This window comes from Heterodontus francisci, chromosome 32 (assembly GCF_036365525.1).
Source record: "Heterodontus francisci isolate sHetFra1 chromosome 32, sHetFra1.hap1, whole genome shotgun sequence".
Classification (NCBI taxonomy): Eukaryota; Metazoa; Chordata; class Chondrichthyes; order Heterodontiformes; family Heterodontidae; genus Heterodontus; species Heterodontus francisci.
Genome location: NC_090402.1, coordinates 6,945,528 through 6,965,147, shown reverse-complemented (window position 1 = coordinate 6,965,147; position 19,620 = coordinate 6,945,528). Strand labels below are relative to the sequence as shown.

The window sequence follows — 19,620 nt, the reverse complement described above, 5'->3', positions numbered from 1 at the left end:
CCTTCCCTCGGACACTCGCTCCCGCCACACCCCCCCTCCCCCCAACCCCGGGCTGCTCGTTCCAAGCCTTGCCGCTTCCCTCCTCTTGGCCACTCGCTCCCAGGTCACCCCTTGGCCACTTGCTCCCTGCCTTGCGCTTCGGCAGCTCAATCCCCGCAGCGCCACCCCCCTTTCGGGCAGCTGGGAGCAGGGAGGCGAGAAGCAAGTGGCCGAGGGGGAACCAGCAAGGCAGGGAGCGAGCGGCCAGGGGGAGGGGGGGCAGGTGTGGCGATTGAAGCAGATATGGCGGGAGGGAGTGGGGTACTGTTGAGGGGAATGGAGGTGCTGATCGCGACTACTGAGGGTGTCATTGCTTGGTGATGTCAGCGCGCGCACGTATACTGGCAAATGTTCGCACGCACTGATGACGTCCGCGATCGCTCTGCGCATGATCTGCGTTGTCAGGAGTCACTGTGTAAATTAAATTTGGTATGTTCCTGTCCCTGATTCAATATTAATTTCCTTGGGATGTCTGGCTTGTTGACCTCTTCCTCATCTGTAAATACAGAAAGTATTTATTCAACATGTCCGCCATTTTCTTATCATTGACAATATCAGTTACCAATTTTCAAGGGGTCCACAATGCTCCTGACCACCCTTTTTGCACAATATAATTTTAAATATTTTTGTGTTGATTTTGATATCCCTGCAAGATTTTTTTCATACTCTCTTTTTGTAGCTCTTACTATCTGTCTTGTTATAAAAAAGAAGAAAATTACAGCACAGGAACAGGCCCTTCGGCCCTCCAAGCCTGCGCCGATCCAGATCCTCTATCTAAACCTGTCGCCTATTTTCTAAGGGTCTGTATCTCTTTGCTTCCTGCCCATTCATGTATCTGTCTAGATACATCTTAAAAGACGCTATCGTGCCCGCGTCTACCACCTCCGCTGGCAACGGGTTCCAGGCACCCACCACCCTCTGCATAAAGAACTTTCCACGCATATCCCCCCTAAACTTTTCCCCTCTCACTTTGAACTCGTGACCCCACTCTGGGAAAAAGCTTCTTGCTATCCACCCTGTCTATACCTCTCATGATTTTGTACACCTCAATCAGGTCTCTGACAGCATGCTGACAAGCTGTGCCTGAGCGGGTTGTGGCTTTCCCTTCGCCAGGATCTGCCCTTTTTTTTTGCATTTTTGCATGCTTTTTCTTTTAGTTTTATGTTGTCTTTTATCTCTTTAGTTGGCCATGGCTGTTTTTTTTCAGCAAATAGAGTTTTTGCCCCATATGTGTATAAATTAGCTCTATATCCCAAATTCTTTCTGAACACCTCCCACTGATCTTCTGCCATTTTACCCATTAATAGATTTGCCCAGTTTACTCTGGACAGTCTGTGTCACATCGCCTTACCTAAATCTGGAATCTTAGAAGCTTACCTAGATTCTTTGTCATTCAGATGAGATGATAAACCAATACCCCAACTGTCCTCTCAGGTGGATGTAAAAAAAAAAAATCATATGGCAGTATTTTGAAGGACAGCAGGGAAAGTTCTCCCTGGTGTCCTGGTCAACATTAATCCCTCAACCAACATTAGAAAAAACAGATCTGGTCATTATCACATTGCTGTTTGGGGGAATATGCTGTGCAAAAATTGGCTGCCCCATTTTCTACATTACCATAGTGACCATATTTGTGACTCCAAGATAGTGAAAGGTGCTATATAAATGCAAGTCTTTTTTAATCACTGTCTCAGCCACAAATAGTGCATTAGTCTCCAGCCTTTGAAGTACACAAAAAAATCTCAGCATTTTCCTCATACTTTCAGACTACACCCACACTGCATGGTTACTGCTCTCTCAATGATAAAATATTGTATCACGTTACTAATGCACGTGTTTAGAACTCCAAGTGGTTCCTCCCACCCTAAAAGTGGCATGAACAACTAGGATAACTGGATGAAACTTTTTTCATTGCTACCATGGAATCTGAAGTTGGATAATATAAGCAAAACCTATTAGAGATTTATGGAGACAAAGTGAATGCTGCAACTCCGTAAATAAATGGGAAAATACTGGAAATGTACAGGGGGGGTTGAGGGGTTGACTGGCCTATTCCTGTTCCTACAGTTCCTATTTTCTCTTTTATTATTACCGCTATGATAATTTCTCATCTGACCTTTCCTCCTAAACTCTAATACACCGACCTCCACGCTCTTTGCACCTTTCTTATCCTCAATGTATTGAAAACAAGACTGCACTGTCTCCAATTCAAACTCATTCTCAGGGCAAAAAAAAAGCAGGGGAACTCCTTACTTCCCCCAACACCTCCCCACCTTGCAGCCTTTCTTTTACTTTTAAAAAAAAATAGTAGCCCAATTTTTTTTTTCCAATCATGGGTGGTGCCCAGGTCTCGCAATAAAAAAAAATTGGAATTTTTTATTTGGGAATTCTAAACTTATCAATAGGTTGACAGAACAAAACACTTCAGACTTTGAGAGTCATCGAGTCGTGTTATACGTATCGAGGATTTTCTGCCTCTAGTATCCTCCAGTGGTAGTAATGATGTACTGCAAGAACTTTAACTCCAATCATAATACCCTGAACAGGAATATAGAAACCTTCAGCTCAAGTCTTCAACCCCTCCAAATCAACATTTATATCATACACATAGCTTACTCGCGCCTTCAATTTGCTAGTCCTTAAATCGGTGGAGGCTTTAATGATTTCAATTGATATAATCTCTAGATTACAACAGTGACTACATTTCAAAAGGCACTTCATTGGCTGAGGACATGAAAGGCACTACAGAAATGCAAGTTCTTTTATTTAATGGGAAGCTGCTGGAATAGACAGTGGAAGTGAACAATCTGAAAGAGGTGAAAATTTCAGATGTTCTCACGGCTGATCTTCTGCCTCAACTCCACTTTCCTACCAGCTTCCCATATCCCTTGATTCCTGGAGACACCAAAAACATGATTCTCATCCTTAAACACAACAATGGAGCATCCACTACCCTCTGGGTTAGAGAATTCCAAAGATTCACAACCCTCTGAGTGAAGAAATTTCTCCTCAACTCAGTCCTAAATGATCAGCCCCTTATCCTGAGACTGTGCCCATGTTCTAGATTCCCCAGCCTGGGGAAACAACCTCTCAGTGTTTACCATGTCAAGCCCCGTCAGAATCATGTATGTTTCAATGAGATCACCTTTCATTCTTCTAAACTCTAGAGAGTTTAATTTACTCAATTTACTCAGCCTCTCATCACAGGACAACCTTCTCATGCCAAGAACCAATCTAGTGTAACTTTGCTGTACTGCCTCCAGTTCAGTATCCTTCCTTAAACACGAAGATCAAAACACAGTATCCCAGGTGCGGTCTCATCAAAGCCCCGTAGAATTGTAGCAAGACTTCCTTATTCTTGTACTCCAATCCCCTTGCAAGAAAGGTCAACATGCCATTTGTCTTCCTTGTCCGTGTACACCTAAGTACACTCTCTGAACATCAACATTTACACCTTTTTAAAAATATTCTGCACTTTAAAATACACCACATTCGGATTCTGGTACAGCACACGAGACTCACTGTGTCACAGACTGCTGCAATAGCACTCAGGTTGCTTACTGTGGCAGGTCTTAGAAGTTTTACTGGCCAATTTTAAAATAGGAGACTCCTCCTGAACTCAGTTCATTTAAATAGAGGTTCCCTCAGCATTAACACTCCTACCCAAACACTAATGATCATTGTTGTGTTTTACCGAAATCCTGCTGGCAACGTGTACTCTCTACGTATTGCATCTCTTCCATCTTTCGGATGAAATGTTAAACAGAGACCTGTCTGCCCTCTTCAGTAAAATCCCATGGCACTATTTCAAAGAAGAGCACGGAGATTCTCGCCAGTGTCTTGGCCAATATTTATTCCTCAAACAACATCACTATAACAGATTAACTGGTTATTATCTCACTGCTGTTTATGGGACCTTGCTGTGCGAAAATTGGCTGCCACGTTTCCTACATTACAACTGTGACTACACTTCAAAAGTACTTCACTGGCTGTAATGAACTTTGGAAAGTCCTGAGATCGTGAAAAGCGCTATATAAATACAAGTCTTTCTTCTAGTGCCTCCGACACCCAAGATTAAGAACTTTAATGACCTCAGTGGACCAACTCATTTCCCCTTCTCCCTACAGTGTGATGGCCAGATACAGGTTTTAAAATCAGTCTAAATTCATACCAGCGATCAAAGAAGGTTCTACTGGGTGGAATGCCAGGCACATGACAGCACTTGAAACGTCAATCACAGTATTTGGTCGCGTTGGGTTCAACCCTCTCCGATCCAAATTCCAGGAACACACATAGGACTTTTCTGTATTCCAGTCGCCATCCTCCAGCCTGGAATCAAATTTCATAAGAATCATTACTAATTATTGTGGGTGCACCAATACAAACTTGCACACCAAAAGGTAGAGCGCAAACTTGCTCAGTCAAACACTGTTCAACACATTTGATGGGATGCTTCAAAGGCAACTGTTGACTTAAATAAACACTGTGACTTAAATAAGAAAAATGATCAACTGAATTGTACATAATGTTATATAACGGAATTTTTTTTTATATAGATTTACTGATGCTCTGAAATCACTCCTTGTTACTCTGTTTTATGTTGTTATTGATCTGCTGGTCAGAGGCAACAGTATTATGAATGGGAATGCAGCCAGAATCCACAGTCCTCATTTGGATTATCAACTCCAGAAGAATTTCAGGAAAATCCACCAGCACAGATTTGTAAAAGGCAGATTGAATCTAATTGAATTTTTTGATGAAGTAACACAGAAGGGTGATAAAGGGAATGCAATGGATGTTGTTTATATGGATTTTAAGAAAGCATTTGGCAAAGTACCACATAAAAGGCTGGTTAACAAAACTGAAGCTCATGGAATAGGAGGGTCAGTGTCAGCTTGGATACAAAACTGGCTTAAGGAGTGGGCTGAATGTTACAGCCACTTACCCCCACCCCGACTTTGGGAGGGCCGGAAAATGACTCCGGCAGAGGCCTGCCATGGGCCTCAAAGCCGGGACAGCCCAGCACGTTATTGCCAGCGATGACGAGGCCTCGCGGCGCCCCCTCCCCCCCGCTCGTCGACAGGAGCCCTATTTCAATATTTAAATTTAATTAAACAAATGATTTGATTACTTACCCGCTCCCACCGTCCGTCCCAGAGTGATATTGGTGCCGGTGGGCAGTCACATGCCTTAGGAGGTAGATTTTTCAATGTTTGGGGGGGGGGGGGGGGGGAAGGGAGAGGAAGCAGCATCAGAGTAATTTCATTGGACTAGCAAGGTGGTGCGAAAGGGTAAAGTTTATAGTTTTGAATTCTGGGGGGTGCGGGGGGGTTGTCGGGGGGAGAGGGCAGGTAATTATTTCCATGGTTATTTGGGAGAGGACGGGGGAAAAGACGGTCAGGCTAAATTTATTTAATTTTTTAATTGCACTGCAGCTTTAAAAATTGTAAGTAAATGGAAGGGCTCGAAGCCCTTTAAAATTGCGTCAGCACCTGCGCAAAGACTGCCGACGCCATTGCCGGGGATAGACAGCCCACCCCCTCCATGTCATCAGGGCGGGTGGACTGCCTCGGCTATTTAAATGAGCAGCCGCGATGAATATCGTGAGGGCTCCGCACAGTGCAGCCCACAGTAAATGCCACTATTTACTGTGGTGGCAGCAATGTAAAATGCAGCCCAGTAAGTTGCGGTAAATGGTTGTTTTTCAGGTTACAGGATGGTAGACAGTGCTGTTCCCAAAGGGTCAGTGCTAGAATCATTGCTTTTTTTTGATATACATAAATGACTTGCATATTGGAATAGAGAGTAAAGTTTCAAAATTTGCCAATGATACCAAACCTGTAGGTATAGCAAACAGTGAGGATGATACAACTGAACCACAACAGGACACAGATAGGCTAGCAAAATGGGCAGAAAAATGCAGATGGAATTTAATACAGAGAAGTGTGAGGTGATGCATTTTGTCAGAAAGAATAGGGAGAGGCAATATAGACTTAATGGCACAATTCTATATGGTGTGCAGGGACAGAGGGACCTGGGGGTTCGTGTGTGTAGATCTTTGAAGGTGGCAGGTCATATTGAGAGTAGTTAGCAAAGCAAATGGGATCGTGGGCTTCAAAAATGAGGTTTTTGAATACAAAAGTAGTGAAGTTATGCTGAACCTTTATAAAGCTCTAGTTAGGCCCTAGAGTACTGCATCCAGTTCAGGTCACCACATCTTAGAAAGGATGCAAGGGTCCTTGAGAGGGTGCAGAGGAGATTTACTAGAATGCTTCTAGGGATGGGAGATTTTAGCTACAAGGTTAGGTTGGAAAAGCTGGGGTTGTTCTCCTCAGGAGATTGAAGGGAGATTTGATAGAGGTGTACAAGATTATGACAGGCTTAGATAAGGTAGAAAAAGTAAAGTTGTTCCCATTAACCGATGGTACAAGGACTACGGGACACAGATTTAAGGTTTTGGGCAAGAGATGCGGTGGGGGTGGGTGGTGGATGTGAGGAAGAACTTTTTCTTTAAATGCGAGTGATAATGACCTGGAACTCACTGCCTAGGAGGGTGGTGGAAACAGAGACGGTGAACTATTGCAAAAGGAAAATAACCTTGCCTGGCTACAGGGATAGCTTGGGGAATCAAGTTTAACCAATTTATTGGAGTTCTTTGAAGGAGTAACATGTGCTGTGGATAAAGGGGAGCCCGTTGACGTACTGTACTTGGATTTCCAGAGGCATTTGACAAAGTGCCACATAAAAGGTTATTGCGCAAAGTGGGAGCTCATGGTGTAGGGGGTAACATATTAGCATGGATAGAAGATTGGCAGGCTGGCAGAAAACAGAGAGTATGCATAAATGGGTCCTTTTCTGATTGGCAGGATGTGACCAGTGGAGTCCCGCAGGGGTGTGTGCCAGGATCTCAACTTTTTACAATTTACATCAATGACTTAGATGAGGGGAGCGATGGCATGGTAGCTAAATTTGCAGATGACACAAAGATAGGTAGGAAAGTATGTTGTGAAGAGGGCATAAGGAGGTTGCAGACTGATATAGATAGGTTGAGCGAATGGGCAAAAATCTGGCAGATGGAGTATAATGTTGGAAAATGTGAAGTTGTTCACTTTGGCAGGAATATAAAAATCATAGTATTACTTAAACAGAGAACAACTGCAGAACTCCAAGGTGCAGAGGGATCTAGGTGTTCCAGTGCATGAGTCGCAAAAAGTTAATATGCAGGTACAGCAAGTAATAAAGAAGGCTAATGGAATGCTATCCTTTATTACGAGAAGAATTGAAAATAAAAGTAAAGATGTTATGCTTTAGTTATACAGGACATTGGTGAGACCACACATCTCAAATACTGTGTGCAGTTTTGGTCTTAAGGAAGGATGTGAATGCACTGGTGGCAGTTCAGAGGAGGTTTACTAGATTGATACCTGGAATGAGCAGGTTGTCTGAAGAGGAAAGTTCGGACAGACTGGGCTTGTTTTCACTGGAGTTTAGAAAAGTGAGGGGAGACTTGATTGAAGTATATAAGATCCTGAACAGTCTTGACAAGGTGGATGTGGAAAGGATGATTCCTCTTGTGGGGGAGTTCAGAACTGGGGGACAATGTTTTAAAATTAGGGGTCGCCCTTTTAGGACATAGATGAGGAGAATTTTTTTCTCTCAGAGGATTGTGCCACTTTGGAACTCACTGCCTCAGAAGGTGGTGGAGGCAGGGTCATTGAATAATTTTAAGGCAGGAGTAGATAAATTCTTGTTAGGCAAGGGAATCAAAGACTATTAGGGGTAGATGGGAGTGTGGAATTCAAGACACAAACAGATCAGCCATGATTTTATTGAATGGTGCAGCAGGCTAGAGGGACCGAATGGCCTACTTCAGCTCCTAATTCGTATAAATGGGACTGACTGAATTGCTGTACAGAAAGCCGGCATGGACTCAATGGGCCGAATGGCATCCTGTGCCATAATGACTCCATGAGTCGCTGATGATGAATAACACTATTGCTGGTGCAATGTATACAATATTTTTAAAATTATTTCTTGCTATTTAAAGCTGATGCAATCTTTCAAAAAAAATTAAAATATATAGTAAAGTACCTTGCCCTCTTAGGCATTTTTAATCCCTTGTTAATTTGCAACTATCATTGAACAAAAACACAAACTCTCAACCATCTGCTGCCTTTTATATCTTCAGAATACTCCAAAGTGCTTCACAGCCAACAAATTACTCTTGAACTACAGTCACTATTGTAATGGAAGCAAACACAGCAGCCAATTTGTGCACAGCAACAAAATAAACGAACAGCTAATCTTTTAATAATGTTGGTTGAAGCATATGTGTTCGCCAAGACACTGGAAGCACTCCACTGCTCTTCTCCAAATAGTGCAGTGGAATCTTTTACACCCACCTGAACAGGCAGACAGTTTAACGTGTCATCTGAAAGACAGCATCTCTGGCAATACTGCATTTCCTCAGGGCACTTGAGCTGCACTCAAGTGTCAGCCTGGATTATGTTCTCAAATTTTCAAGGGATCTTGAGCACACAACCATCAGACTCAAAGGTGATCCACTGGGAATGAATCAGGTCACACAGCAGGAAAGCAATTGTGCACTGCGAATCTGTCCTCACTGCCACTGGCGAACAAGCGGGAAATAAGCAAACCATAGCAACTCAACAATACAGTGCAAGGAAAAAGTAAGCAGGCAAAAGCATCCTTCAGACAAGAGATGGGTGTTCTCCCAATATCCGTGCCATCACGCCCTCAAACAAAACCACCATAGATAGATTATAAGACTGGTTATTCCTCTCATTGCTATTTGCAAGATGCAAATTTGGTTGCTGTGTTTCCCCACAAAATAAGTGACTACATTTCAAAAGTAATTTGCTAGAACATTTCAAGGACATAATAAGCTATAATTCCAAAATTCTAGAATGTGTCAAAGTGTAGACTTAAAACCACGTCGCCATAGAATTTAAAATAAACATACTAGTTATCGCGATAAGATAACTAGCAAGTAAACACCCTTTATTGGTGATGAGGTGACTATTGTTACAACCAAGGCGGGAGGAGTGCACTGTCTTTTCTAGTTCCACTTCTCCACAGGTCACAACATATTTTTTTTTAATGTTTACCCAGTTACCGACGCAGTCAGTCAGTCATATACTCTGTACTCTTTATCCCAGAATAAATTACACCAATCAGGTTTCTTTATAAACAAAATTATCAGTTTATTATAAAACAAGACATAACCAGTAACGAAGCAAAGCATTAACAGAGTGAAATATGAAAGTTCTCCTTTTTTAAATTCCCCACACGTTCTCTCTGCAGAGGTCTGTTACAAAAAGTCAAAAAAAAATACCTTGGCCAAATACTTGGTAATTCTTGAAAAAAAAATATGAAAAGATGTCAGTTGTCCCTTTTTTTGGTATGACGTTCCAAATACACGTAGTTGGCTGTCACTGGGATCTTTCTAGAGCAGTTCTTTTCAGGCGACGTTAAGGATCAGTTTGGCAGGCTTTCCAGGAGCAATGCGGCATTAAGAGTTTCTGGCAGGCTTGTCAGGAGAAATGCAGCATCAGTTTCTCTATTTCTTACACTCGATTCTCAGGAAGTTCTCAAAGAGATGGAGGGGGCAGCTGACGGTGGTTGCTTGCGACTGTTTTTTTTCAACTAAAATACGAATTAGGAGCAGCAGTAGGCCACTCGGCCCCTTGAGCCTGCTCCGTCATTCAACAAGATCATGGCTGACCGGATTGTAACCTCAACTCCACATTCCCGCTTACCCCCAATAACCTTTCACCTCTTTGCTTAGCAAGAATCTATCTACATCAAAGGTTATTGCAGAAAATAAAAGCTCATGGTGTAGGGGGTAACATATATTGGCATGGATGGAAGATTAGCTAGCTAACAGGAAACAGAGTAGACATAAACGGGTCATTTTCTGGTTGGCAAGATGTAAGGAGTGGTGTGCCACAGGGATCTGTGCTGGGCCCTCAACTTTTTACAATTTATATAAATTACTCAAACGAAGGGACAGAAGAAGGTATGGTTGCTAAATTTGCTGATGACACAAAGATAGGTAGGAAAGTAAGTTGTGAAGAGGACATATAGGGGGCTACAAAGGGATACAGATAGGTTAAGTGAGTGGACAAAGACCTGGCAAATGAAGTATAATGCCGGAAAGTGTGAAATTGTCCAGTTTGGCAGGAAGAATAAAAAAGCATATTATCTAAATGGTGAGAGATTGCAGAGCTCTGAGATGCAGAGGAACCTGGGTGGCCTAACCCATGAATCGCAAAAGGTTAGTATGCAGGCACAGCACGTAATTAGGAAAGCTAGTAGAATGTTATCGTTTATCGCGAGGGGAATTGAATAAAAAAAGTAGGAAGTTATGCTTCAGCTACACAGGGCACTGATGAGACCACATCTGGAATACTGTGTTGAAGGATGTAAATGCGTTGGAGGCAGTACAGAGAAGGTTTACTAAACGAATACCTGCAATGGGCGGGCTGTCTTACAAGGAAAGATTGGACAGGCTAGGCTTGTATCCGCTGGAATTTAGAAGAGTAAGAGGGAGCTTGATTGAAACATACAAGATTCTGAGGGGCCTTGACAGAGTGGATGTGGAAAGGATGTTTCCCCTTATGGGAGAATCTCAAACTAGGGGTCACTGTTTAAAAATAAGGGTCGCCCATTTAAGATAGAGATTGAGGATAAATTTTTCCTCTCAGAGGGTCGTGAGTCTTTGGAATTCTCTTCCTCAAAAGGCAGTGGAAGCAGAGTCTTTGAATATTTTTAAGGCAGAGGTAGTTAGATTCTTGATAAGCAAGGGGGTGAAAGGTTATTGGGGGTAGGTGGAAATGTGCAGTAATCAGTTCAGCCATGAACTTACTGAATGATGCAGCAGGCTCGAAGGGCCGAGTGGCCGACTCCTGCTCCTAATTCATATGTTTGTATGTACCTCTGCCTTAAAAATATTCAAAGACTCTGCTTCCACCGCCTTTTGAGAGAGTTCCAAAGACTCACGGCCCATCCTAATCTCTGTCTTAAATGGGTAGCCCCTTATTTTTAAACCATGACCCCTAGTTCTAGAACTATTTTCAAAACAGTTCACACACTAACACACTGTCCAAAGCAAAACCAAAACAATATCTCAAGAGTCAAGCCTCCTGACCCCTATAAATCTTGACTTGCCACTTCTCTGTAAACATCTTCCCCAAGTCACCAAAGTTTCTGTTGTTTATTGCTTAAAGCACATGACTTTCAGCAAGGCTGTTTTTAAACAACCTCTCAGTGCCCTTTCAATGAACTGTCAACAACAAAGCAAAGTTCAGCTTCAATGAAATCTTCAGCCTTCCAATGAGTCCATCTCCACAATTTAAATACAAGTACTCAAAAACAGAAACCTAACAAAAAATATAGAACTTTCATAACACTATTACAGTGAATGTGGCCTTAAAATGCGTAAAAGAAAGAGTTTTGAAAAGTATTCAAAACGTAATCAGTGGCCATCTATATTAGTTGAGGTACTTCATTGACTGTAAAGCACTTTGGAACATCCCAAGGTTGTGAAAAGCACTATATAATTGTAAGTCTTTTTTTAAGGCTTTGCTTAAAATTCAACAAGATCTTCCACTAAATTGTATTAGCATGGATTGAGGATTGATTAACTCACAGAAGACAAAGAATCAGGATTAATAAGTCTTTTTCAGGTTGGAAAGACGTAGCTAGTGGAGTGCCACAAGGATCAGTCCTAGGGCCTGAATTATTTACTATTTATATTAATGACTTGGAGGCAGCGGCAGAGTGTAATATATCCAAATTGGCTGACGATACAAAAATAGGTGGGAGGGCATGTTGTGATGAGGACATAAGGAATCTGCAAGGGGATTATAGCTAGGTTGAGTAAGTGGGCAAAAATTTGGCAGATGAAGTTTAATGTAGGAAAGTCTGAGGTCATGCACTTTGGTAGGAAGAATCAAAAGATAGACTATTATTTAAATGGAGAGACTTCAAAAAAAGTGCAGCACAGAAGGATCTGGGTGTTCTTGTGCATGAAACACAAAAAATTAGCATGCAGGTGCAGCGAGTAATTAAGAAGGCAAATGGAATTTTGGCCTTTATTGCTAGAGGATTGGAGTTTAAAAATAGGGAAGTCTTGTTACAACTGTACAGGGTGTTGGTGAGGCCACAGCTGGAGTACGGTGTACAGTTTTGGACCCGTATTTAAGAAAGGATATACTGGCATTGGAGGTAGTTCAAAAGAGATTCACTAGGCTGATTCCTGGGATGAAGGAGTTGACTTATCAAGAACGGCTAAACAGGTTAGGCCTTTATTCATTAGAGTTTAGGTGAATGAGGGGTGATCTTATTGAAACATACAAGATCCTGAGGGGGCTTGACAGGGTAGATATTGAGAAGATGTTTCCACTAGTGGGGGAATCTCAAACTAGGGGACATAGTTTCAGAATAAGGGGACACTCATTTAAAACTGAGATGTGAAGGAATTTATTCTCTCAGGAGGGTAGAGAATGTCTGGAATTCTCTACCCCAGAGAGTTGTGGAGGCGAGATCACTGCAAATATTTAAAAGAGGAGGTAGATAGATTTTTGAAATATCGGGGAGTTGAGGGCTGTGAGGAACTGGCACGAAAGAGGAGTTGAGGTCTGAGGCAGATCAGCCATGATCTTATTGAATGGCGGGGCAGGCCTGAGGGGACAAATGGCCTACTCCTGCTCCTATTTCTTATGTTCTATATTGCAGAGGCATTTACAAGTATATCTTTCAGGTAATACAACCGGATATGAAAGTTAATTTAGTAAATAATCTGCAATAAAAGTCACTGCTATAACAAATTAAAAGCACAGAGGGGCTGATAATGCTGTCAGGACATGGCAGTGCCAGCAATTAATTTGTGTGTCCATGTTGCATTGAACTGACAATGAGCTATAAAGCAGTCAGCTCATTTAAATAATTTTCCAGCACCCACAGCGCATGGCATGCTTGGAGAACACAGAGGTCACGTTATCTCGAGCCAGTAGGCTACATCCTTAAAAGGGAAGCTGGCTCCGAACTTAAAAAGTGACAGTGGCATGGTACAGAAGCAGGAGATCATTGTGCCAAGGCCCTACTTTGGAATTGCCAATGGAGGAGGTATTATAGAGAATGGTGGATCTATTTTGAATGAAGTATATAAAGAGATTCCTGCTTCAAACTAGCAAAGGATAAATTTAGGACAAATCAGGATGATGTTCTTCACACAAATAAATCAAAACATGGTAGAGGCCCAGATAGGGTAGTGGAAGGTTATAGTTTCAGAGCAAGAAATAATTCCAAAATTCTAGAAATTATTTGTCAATGTGTAAACTTAAAACTATGTTGCCATAGAATTTAAAATAAACACATTACTTATCATGATAACTAGTAAGTAAACATTCTTTATTGGTAATGAGGTGAGTATTACAGTGAATGTAGCCTAAAAATGTATAAAAGAGTTTTGAAAAGTACTCAAAACAGAGTCAGCGACCACCTAAATTAGGTGAGGTACTTTATTGACTATAAAGCACTTTGGAATGTCCTGAGGTTATGAAAATACAAGTCTTTCTTTTTAAAGCTTTGCTTAAAATCCAACAAGGTCTTCGACTAAATTGTTGATGCTTGCAGAGGTATTTAAACCTTTCAGGTAATACAAACCTCATATGAAAGTCTGAAACAATGAGATGATGCAAATAGGGTGTGCCTGGATGGACAAATTAAAAGATGTACTAAATAGCCTTCCTCATTGAGTAATTCTCCAATTTGTCTGGGACACTGCCGTCTGCAAACTCGGTGTAACAAGTGACTATACTTCAAAAATAATTCATAGGTTGCAAAGTGCTGTTAAGGTGCTATATAAATGTATTTGTTTTTAAATGCATCCTATATTCTAATAACCATTTGTATAAAAATAATTCTCGCTGTTCTTAGTTGACGCAGATAACAAAAATATGAGTATTTGCTACCCAGTAGGTGATTCCAACAGGGCAACTCAGAGGAGTTTGGGTTAATATATAACTGACAAATATAAATTCAACTTTATAAATCATATTTACTGTAGCAACATGGAACAGGATTTTTCCCACAGGCCTCTGGACCCCAAAGTTAGGGTCAAATAGGAGAAGAGTCACCAGGCTATGATTTTCCCCGAATTGGTTATTAACAGTTAGAGGGTGGACTCACCATCCAATTAAGGACGGTCGGCAGGCTCTCTAAGCTGGAGGGTCAATAAGAGGCCCCCAAGCATTGAAGAAAGCAGGTTGCCTTTTCATGTGGAGGGAGGGCACCTCCTCTCCAACTTTATTAACTTCAAAATTTAAAAAAAGCCCTCAGTAGCCGAGCCACCATTGTGGAAGGGAAAACCACCACAGGGCGACCTCCAGCTGCAGCTGAAGCCAGGCAGATGGGGAGGGCCTCAATGCCTGCCTGGAGCACTGGTACCTCCCAGGTTGCCACTAGGAGGCCACCCACACAGCTGTGCTGTTCACCAACGCCTCAGGAGGCTGACGGGAATGGTGCCAGGAAACCGGCACACTGACCAGTGATGCAAATTTTCGCGCCCACCACCTCTGTGCTCATCCCCATCAAGGGCTAAAAATCTTCCCCGTCATGTCAGACTCATTCATTTCTTGGTAATTTGTACCTTTATCATAGAATAAAGTGTACATGGTCGTGTCATGGTACAAGAATCTCAAATCCCTGCCACTGTCATGATGCAAATTCAGTTTTTTTTAAAAAATAAGTTATCATCTGTTTCAACCACCTTGTCACTCGTTCCTGGTGAACGACAAGCTGTGACGCTGTGTTTCTGAGAGTCATAGAGTTATACAGCACAGAAACAGGCCCTTCGGCTCATTGTGTCGGTGCTGGCCATCAAGCACCTATCCATTTTCCAGCACTTGGCCCGTAGCCTTGTATGCTATGGCATTTCAAGTGCTCATCTAAATACTTCTTAAATGTTGTGAGGGTTCCTGCCTCTACCACCCCTTCAGGCAGTGTGTTCCAGATTCCAACCAGCTTCTGGGTGAAAAAAAACATTTCCTCAAATCCCCTCTAAACCTCCTGCCCCTCATCTTAAATCTATGCCCCCTGGTTATTGACACCTCCACAAAGGGAAAATCTTTCTTCCTATCTATGCCCCTCATAATTTTGTAGACCTCAATCAGGTCCCCCTCATCCTTCTCTGCTCTCAGGAAAACAACCCTAGCCTATCCAGTCTCTCTTCATAGCTAAAATGCTCCAGCCCAGGCAACATCCTGGTCAATCTCCTCTGCATCCTCTCCAGTGCTGCCACTAGAGACCCTGTACCCTTTAAGTCTCTCACAATCTGAAATCACTGGTGCCCACTGCACCTTACTTCTCTCCAAGCCACGCCAGAGATGGGATCAACAACACACATCTGAACTGGCTACAGAATCCAAATTTAGTAACTAGATGTAAGAGTTAGACAAGTACACATACATTTTGTACAAACAGCAACAGTAAAATGATGAGCTTTTAAAACCATACTCTGTCCTGACAGCAGTAAATATAGCAAGTATCTTGAACAACAGTCCACAACCGATTACAACAACCAGTTCCACCCAGGATCATCCTGGTTCCCACACGTTTTGTGATTCTGTCAGTCTGTCTATTTCTCTCACAGGCTTAAATGATCCACTAGCCTTTGAGCAACCTGGAATGACTTAACAATCGTCAGACTGTCCGATTTCCAATTTGAAGTGATGCACACGTAGGTGTCGGACACAGCACCACAACAATTTAATTACACACTCTATAGAAGTTGAAGATACAAGCCTATCTCCTATAAGCTAGACATGCTGGATCCTGGCAGCCATCTCAAACATATACACAGCACAATAAATTAATGTATGATTTTATATTCTGCCTCTATCCACCTTTACAAAGGAATAGACCATGGCATTTGTCACAGTAATTCTCATATGAATTGAATCTCCAGTATCAATCGTCTAAATCCGTATGAATGGCTGTGCTTGGTCCTTTCTCACAGCAGTATTGCTGGGATTGAAAGTTCAGCCACATAGGGAATTAAATCTGTGCCTATTTTCTGATCAGAGACTGAAGTTGGAGTCTTCCTTCCTACTCTGTATGACTCAATGCTATATCAGGAAAGGCAAGCATCCAACTTAATTTGAGCAAGTCACACTACCAATAATGAATAGAGGGGTTGGCATTGTTTTTTTTGTAGCTACTATACCTGCCATAAGCACAAGCAATGACAGAGCCAGTCACATTCCAGGACACACCAGTAACATGCAGCTGTCGCTCCTGAGCTTCTGGATAATGCAGCGTGTGTAAACATGAAACCTACAGTGGGATTTAAACAAAGAACCTCATTAAACAATAATTATATAGGAGCCAGTTATGTTCTTATTCCAGTTAGAAAAATTAGTCTCAATATCAAAGCCTATAGAATCATGTGGTGCGCAATTATTGGTTCACGAAATTATGGGATTCAACCGCAGGAGCCCAATATGCATCACTGTTGGACATGACAGTGCAGTGGCAAAGAACACACAACATACCTGGACATGGGACCTTCCTGTCCATCAATCAATTCTCTATGCCACGTTGCTATGTTTCCTATTGTATCATACGCCTGATTGAGAGGCACCTTATTGAATACCTTCTGAAAATCCATACAAGCTGCATCCACACATTCCCTTTACCTATCCAGGCACCGCTTCACAAGACCATTAAAATTAGTCAAATAAGCTTTGTCTGTTAAAAAAAAATCCATGATGGCCGTCCTTGATTTATACAGCCAAAGCAAAATATTTAATGTAGCCACCATATCTTCACCCTGCCCTATTAGATTCTCTCCATCGCCCTAGAGTGGTCCTACCTGCTCTTTTGCTGTTATTTTACCTTCTATATAGTTACATTTAAGTCAATGTTGGCCCTCTGGATCGAGTTTGGCAAAAGACTCTACTTCTGCAAGCTCAAGGCCTTTGGGCTTCTACCGTCTTAACCTTATTCCCTGAAAAATCCTCTCTAAACCCATCTACCTTGCTAACTCTCTACTTTCTAAAGCCTCTTCAAAATCTTTGAACCATTTTCTTGGCCATCTCTCCTAATTTTCCCATTATTGTTTGGCACCCGTTTCACCTTTCAGTGAATGTCCTAAGATAGTTCCTATCTTAAAAGTGCAATACAAAAGCAAGTTACAGCTATCAGGTTAAAGGAATCAATATTATTTATTTAGAGATACAGCACAGAAACAGGCCCTTCGGCCCACCGAGTCTATGCCGACCATCAACCACCCATTTATACTAATCCTACACTAATCCCATGTTCCTACCACATCGCCACCTGTCCCTATATTCCCCTACCACCTACCTATACTGGGGGCAATTTATAATGGCCAATTTACCTATCACCTGCAAGTCTTTGGCTGTGGGAGGAAACTGGAGCACCCGGCGGAAACCCACGCAGACACAGGGAGAACTCGCAACCTCCACACAGGCAGTACCCAGAATTGAACCCGGGTCGCTGGAGCTGTGAGGCTGCGGTGCTAACCACTGCGCCACTGTGCCGCCCATTAGTGGAAATGTGGGGAAATACTCACCATATCTTCACTCTATTAATCGTGCAAGAAAGTGGATGCCAGCAAAAAAAGAGAGAGCAAGAGATGCATGCATGTCATTCTCCAGAAAAGAGAACAGTGGAACACAGGCACTGTATTAGTGAAAATCAGGAAACCCAACTTCTTATCCATTAAAAAAAAAACCCCAAGTAGGTCTAACAGTGATAGGTAAATTGGCCATTGTAAAATTGCCCCTAGCGTAAGTAGGTGGTAGGGAATATGGGATTACTGTAGGGTTAGTATAAATGGGTAGTTGTTGGTCAGCACAGACTCGGTGGGCCGAAGGGCCTGTTTCAATGCTGTATCTCTAAATAAATAAAAACAAATAAAGTTCACCTCATCAACCCAGCTTAAAAATAGGACTAGGATGGCTTAGTTTTTAAAATCACCATATCAGGGGCATTTACAGCATTCAATTCCACGCTCTTTTGCAATGGCCATTTGTTAATGAACTGGAGCTCTTCCTGTAGCTTATCATTTATGTTATCAATTGCTTGACATCAATAAATTAGATCAACTGGATGTTGGAATGCAAATACTTCAATTCATTCACTATCACCTGGTTACAATAGGAGCATCTTGTGACAGGATTCTAGACTTTAATTTACCCTGGCCCCGGTAAGCAGTTGTTCATATCTGGGATTTCTTCATCAGAATTTTGTGTTCCACTATACCAATTTTTTTTGTTGGAAATGTAAGAAGAGAATTCCCATGGACTTGTGTTTAATTCATCTGCCAAACGTAGGCAATATTTTCACTGCACTGGAAACAGACATTTTTGCAAAACCTCTCATAATTTTGAACACCTCTATCAAATCTCCCTTAAACCTTCTCTGCTCTAAGAACAACAATCTCAGTTTCTCCAGTCTTCCCACATTACTGAAGTGCCCTATCCCTGGTATTAATTCTGGTAAATATCTTCTGTACCCTCCAAGGCCTTGGCATCCTTCCTAAAATGTAGCGCCTAGAACCGGACACAATACTCCATCTGAGGCCTAACCTGTATTTTATAAATAGTTAATTTCCTAGTGGAAACAGTTTTTAACCTGAATTTTCATAGCTGAAACTGCTCTTTGAGAACTTCATCTTTGAAATGGAAGAACTACCACAATTTTAACATGCACTACTACCAAAAATCCCACACCTTCCAGAATGCTCTGTAGTGGGTATGGAATTGTATGTGACATTCAAATTAAATTACTGGTTGCTGGACTTGTAAAGTACAGAAAAAAGAACTCCCATTTATATTACACATTTCACATCCTCAAGATGCCCAAAAAGCACTTCACAACCAATTAATTTGTTGTTAGTAAGTAAAGACCTAAACCATTATTTGTGGTCATTGAGTCATACAGCACAGAAACAGGCCCAACACGTCTGTGCCGACCAACCACCTATTTATACTAACCCTACGCTAATCCCATATTCCTACCACATCCCCACCCTCCCTATATCCACCTACCACCTACCTATACTAGGGCAAATTTATAATGGCCAATTTACCGATCAACTTGCAAGTCTTTGGCTGTGGGAGGAAATCAGAGCACCCGGCGAAAACCCACGCGGTTCACAGGGAGAACTTGCAAACTCCGCACAGGCAGTACCCAGAATTGAACCCGGGCCACTGGAGCTGTGAGGCTGCGGTGCTAACCACTGTGCCGCCCCAGTGAGGGTTCCTGCCTTTACCACCCCTTCAGGCAGTGTGTTCCAGATTACGACCACCCTCTTGGTGAAAAATTTTTTCCTCAACTCCCCTCTAAACCTCCTGCTCCTTACCTTAAATCTATGCCCCCTGGTTATTGACACCTCCGCTAAGGGAAAAAGTTTCTTCCAATCTATCCGCAAAGCCCCTCATAATTTTGTATACCTCAATCAGGTCCTCCCTCAGCCTTCTCTGCTCCAAGGAAAACAATCCCAGCCTTTTCAGTCTCTCTTCATAGCTG

At 42.2% G+C, this 19,620-nt stretch overlaps 1 protein-coding gene across 3 annotated transcripts in view; it reads right to left on the bottom strand.

Moving 5' to 3' along the window:
* dync2i2 (dynein 2 intermediate chain 2) overlaps positions 1 to 19,620 on the bottom strand; it is a 66,938-nt gene that overhangs the window by 27,239 nt on the left and 20,079 nt on the right. For all 3 annotated transcript variants that reach the window (XR_010968979.1, XM_068012119.1, XM_068012120.1), the window contains exons 2-3: positions 16,289 to 16,398; positions 4,211 to 4,368 (exon numbers count right to left, since the gene is read on the bottom strand). Coding sequence is in view for 2 of the 3 variants with exons in the window: in XM_068012119.1 (XP_067868220.1) it covers positions 4,211 to 4,368; positions 16,289 to 16,398 (268 nt within the window). In the remaining variant the exon portion in view is untranslated. The remainder of the gene's footprint in view (positions 1 to 4,210; positions 4,369 to 16,288; positions 16,399 to 19,620) is intronic.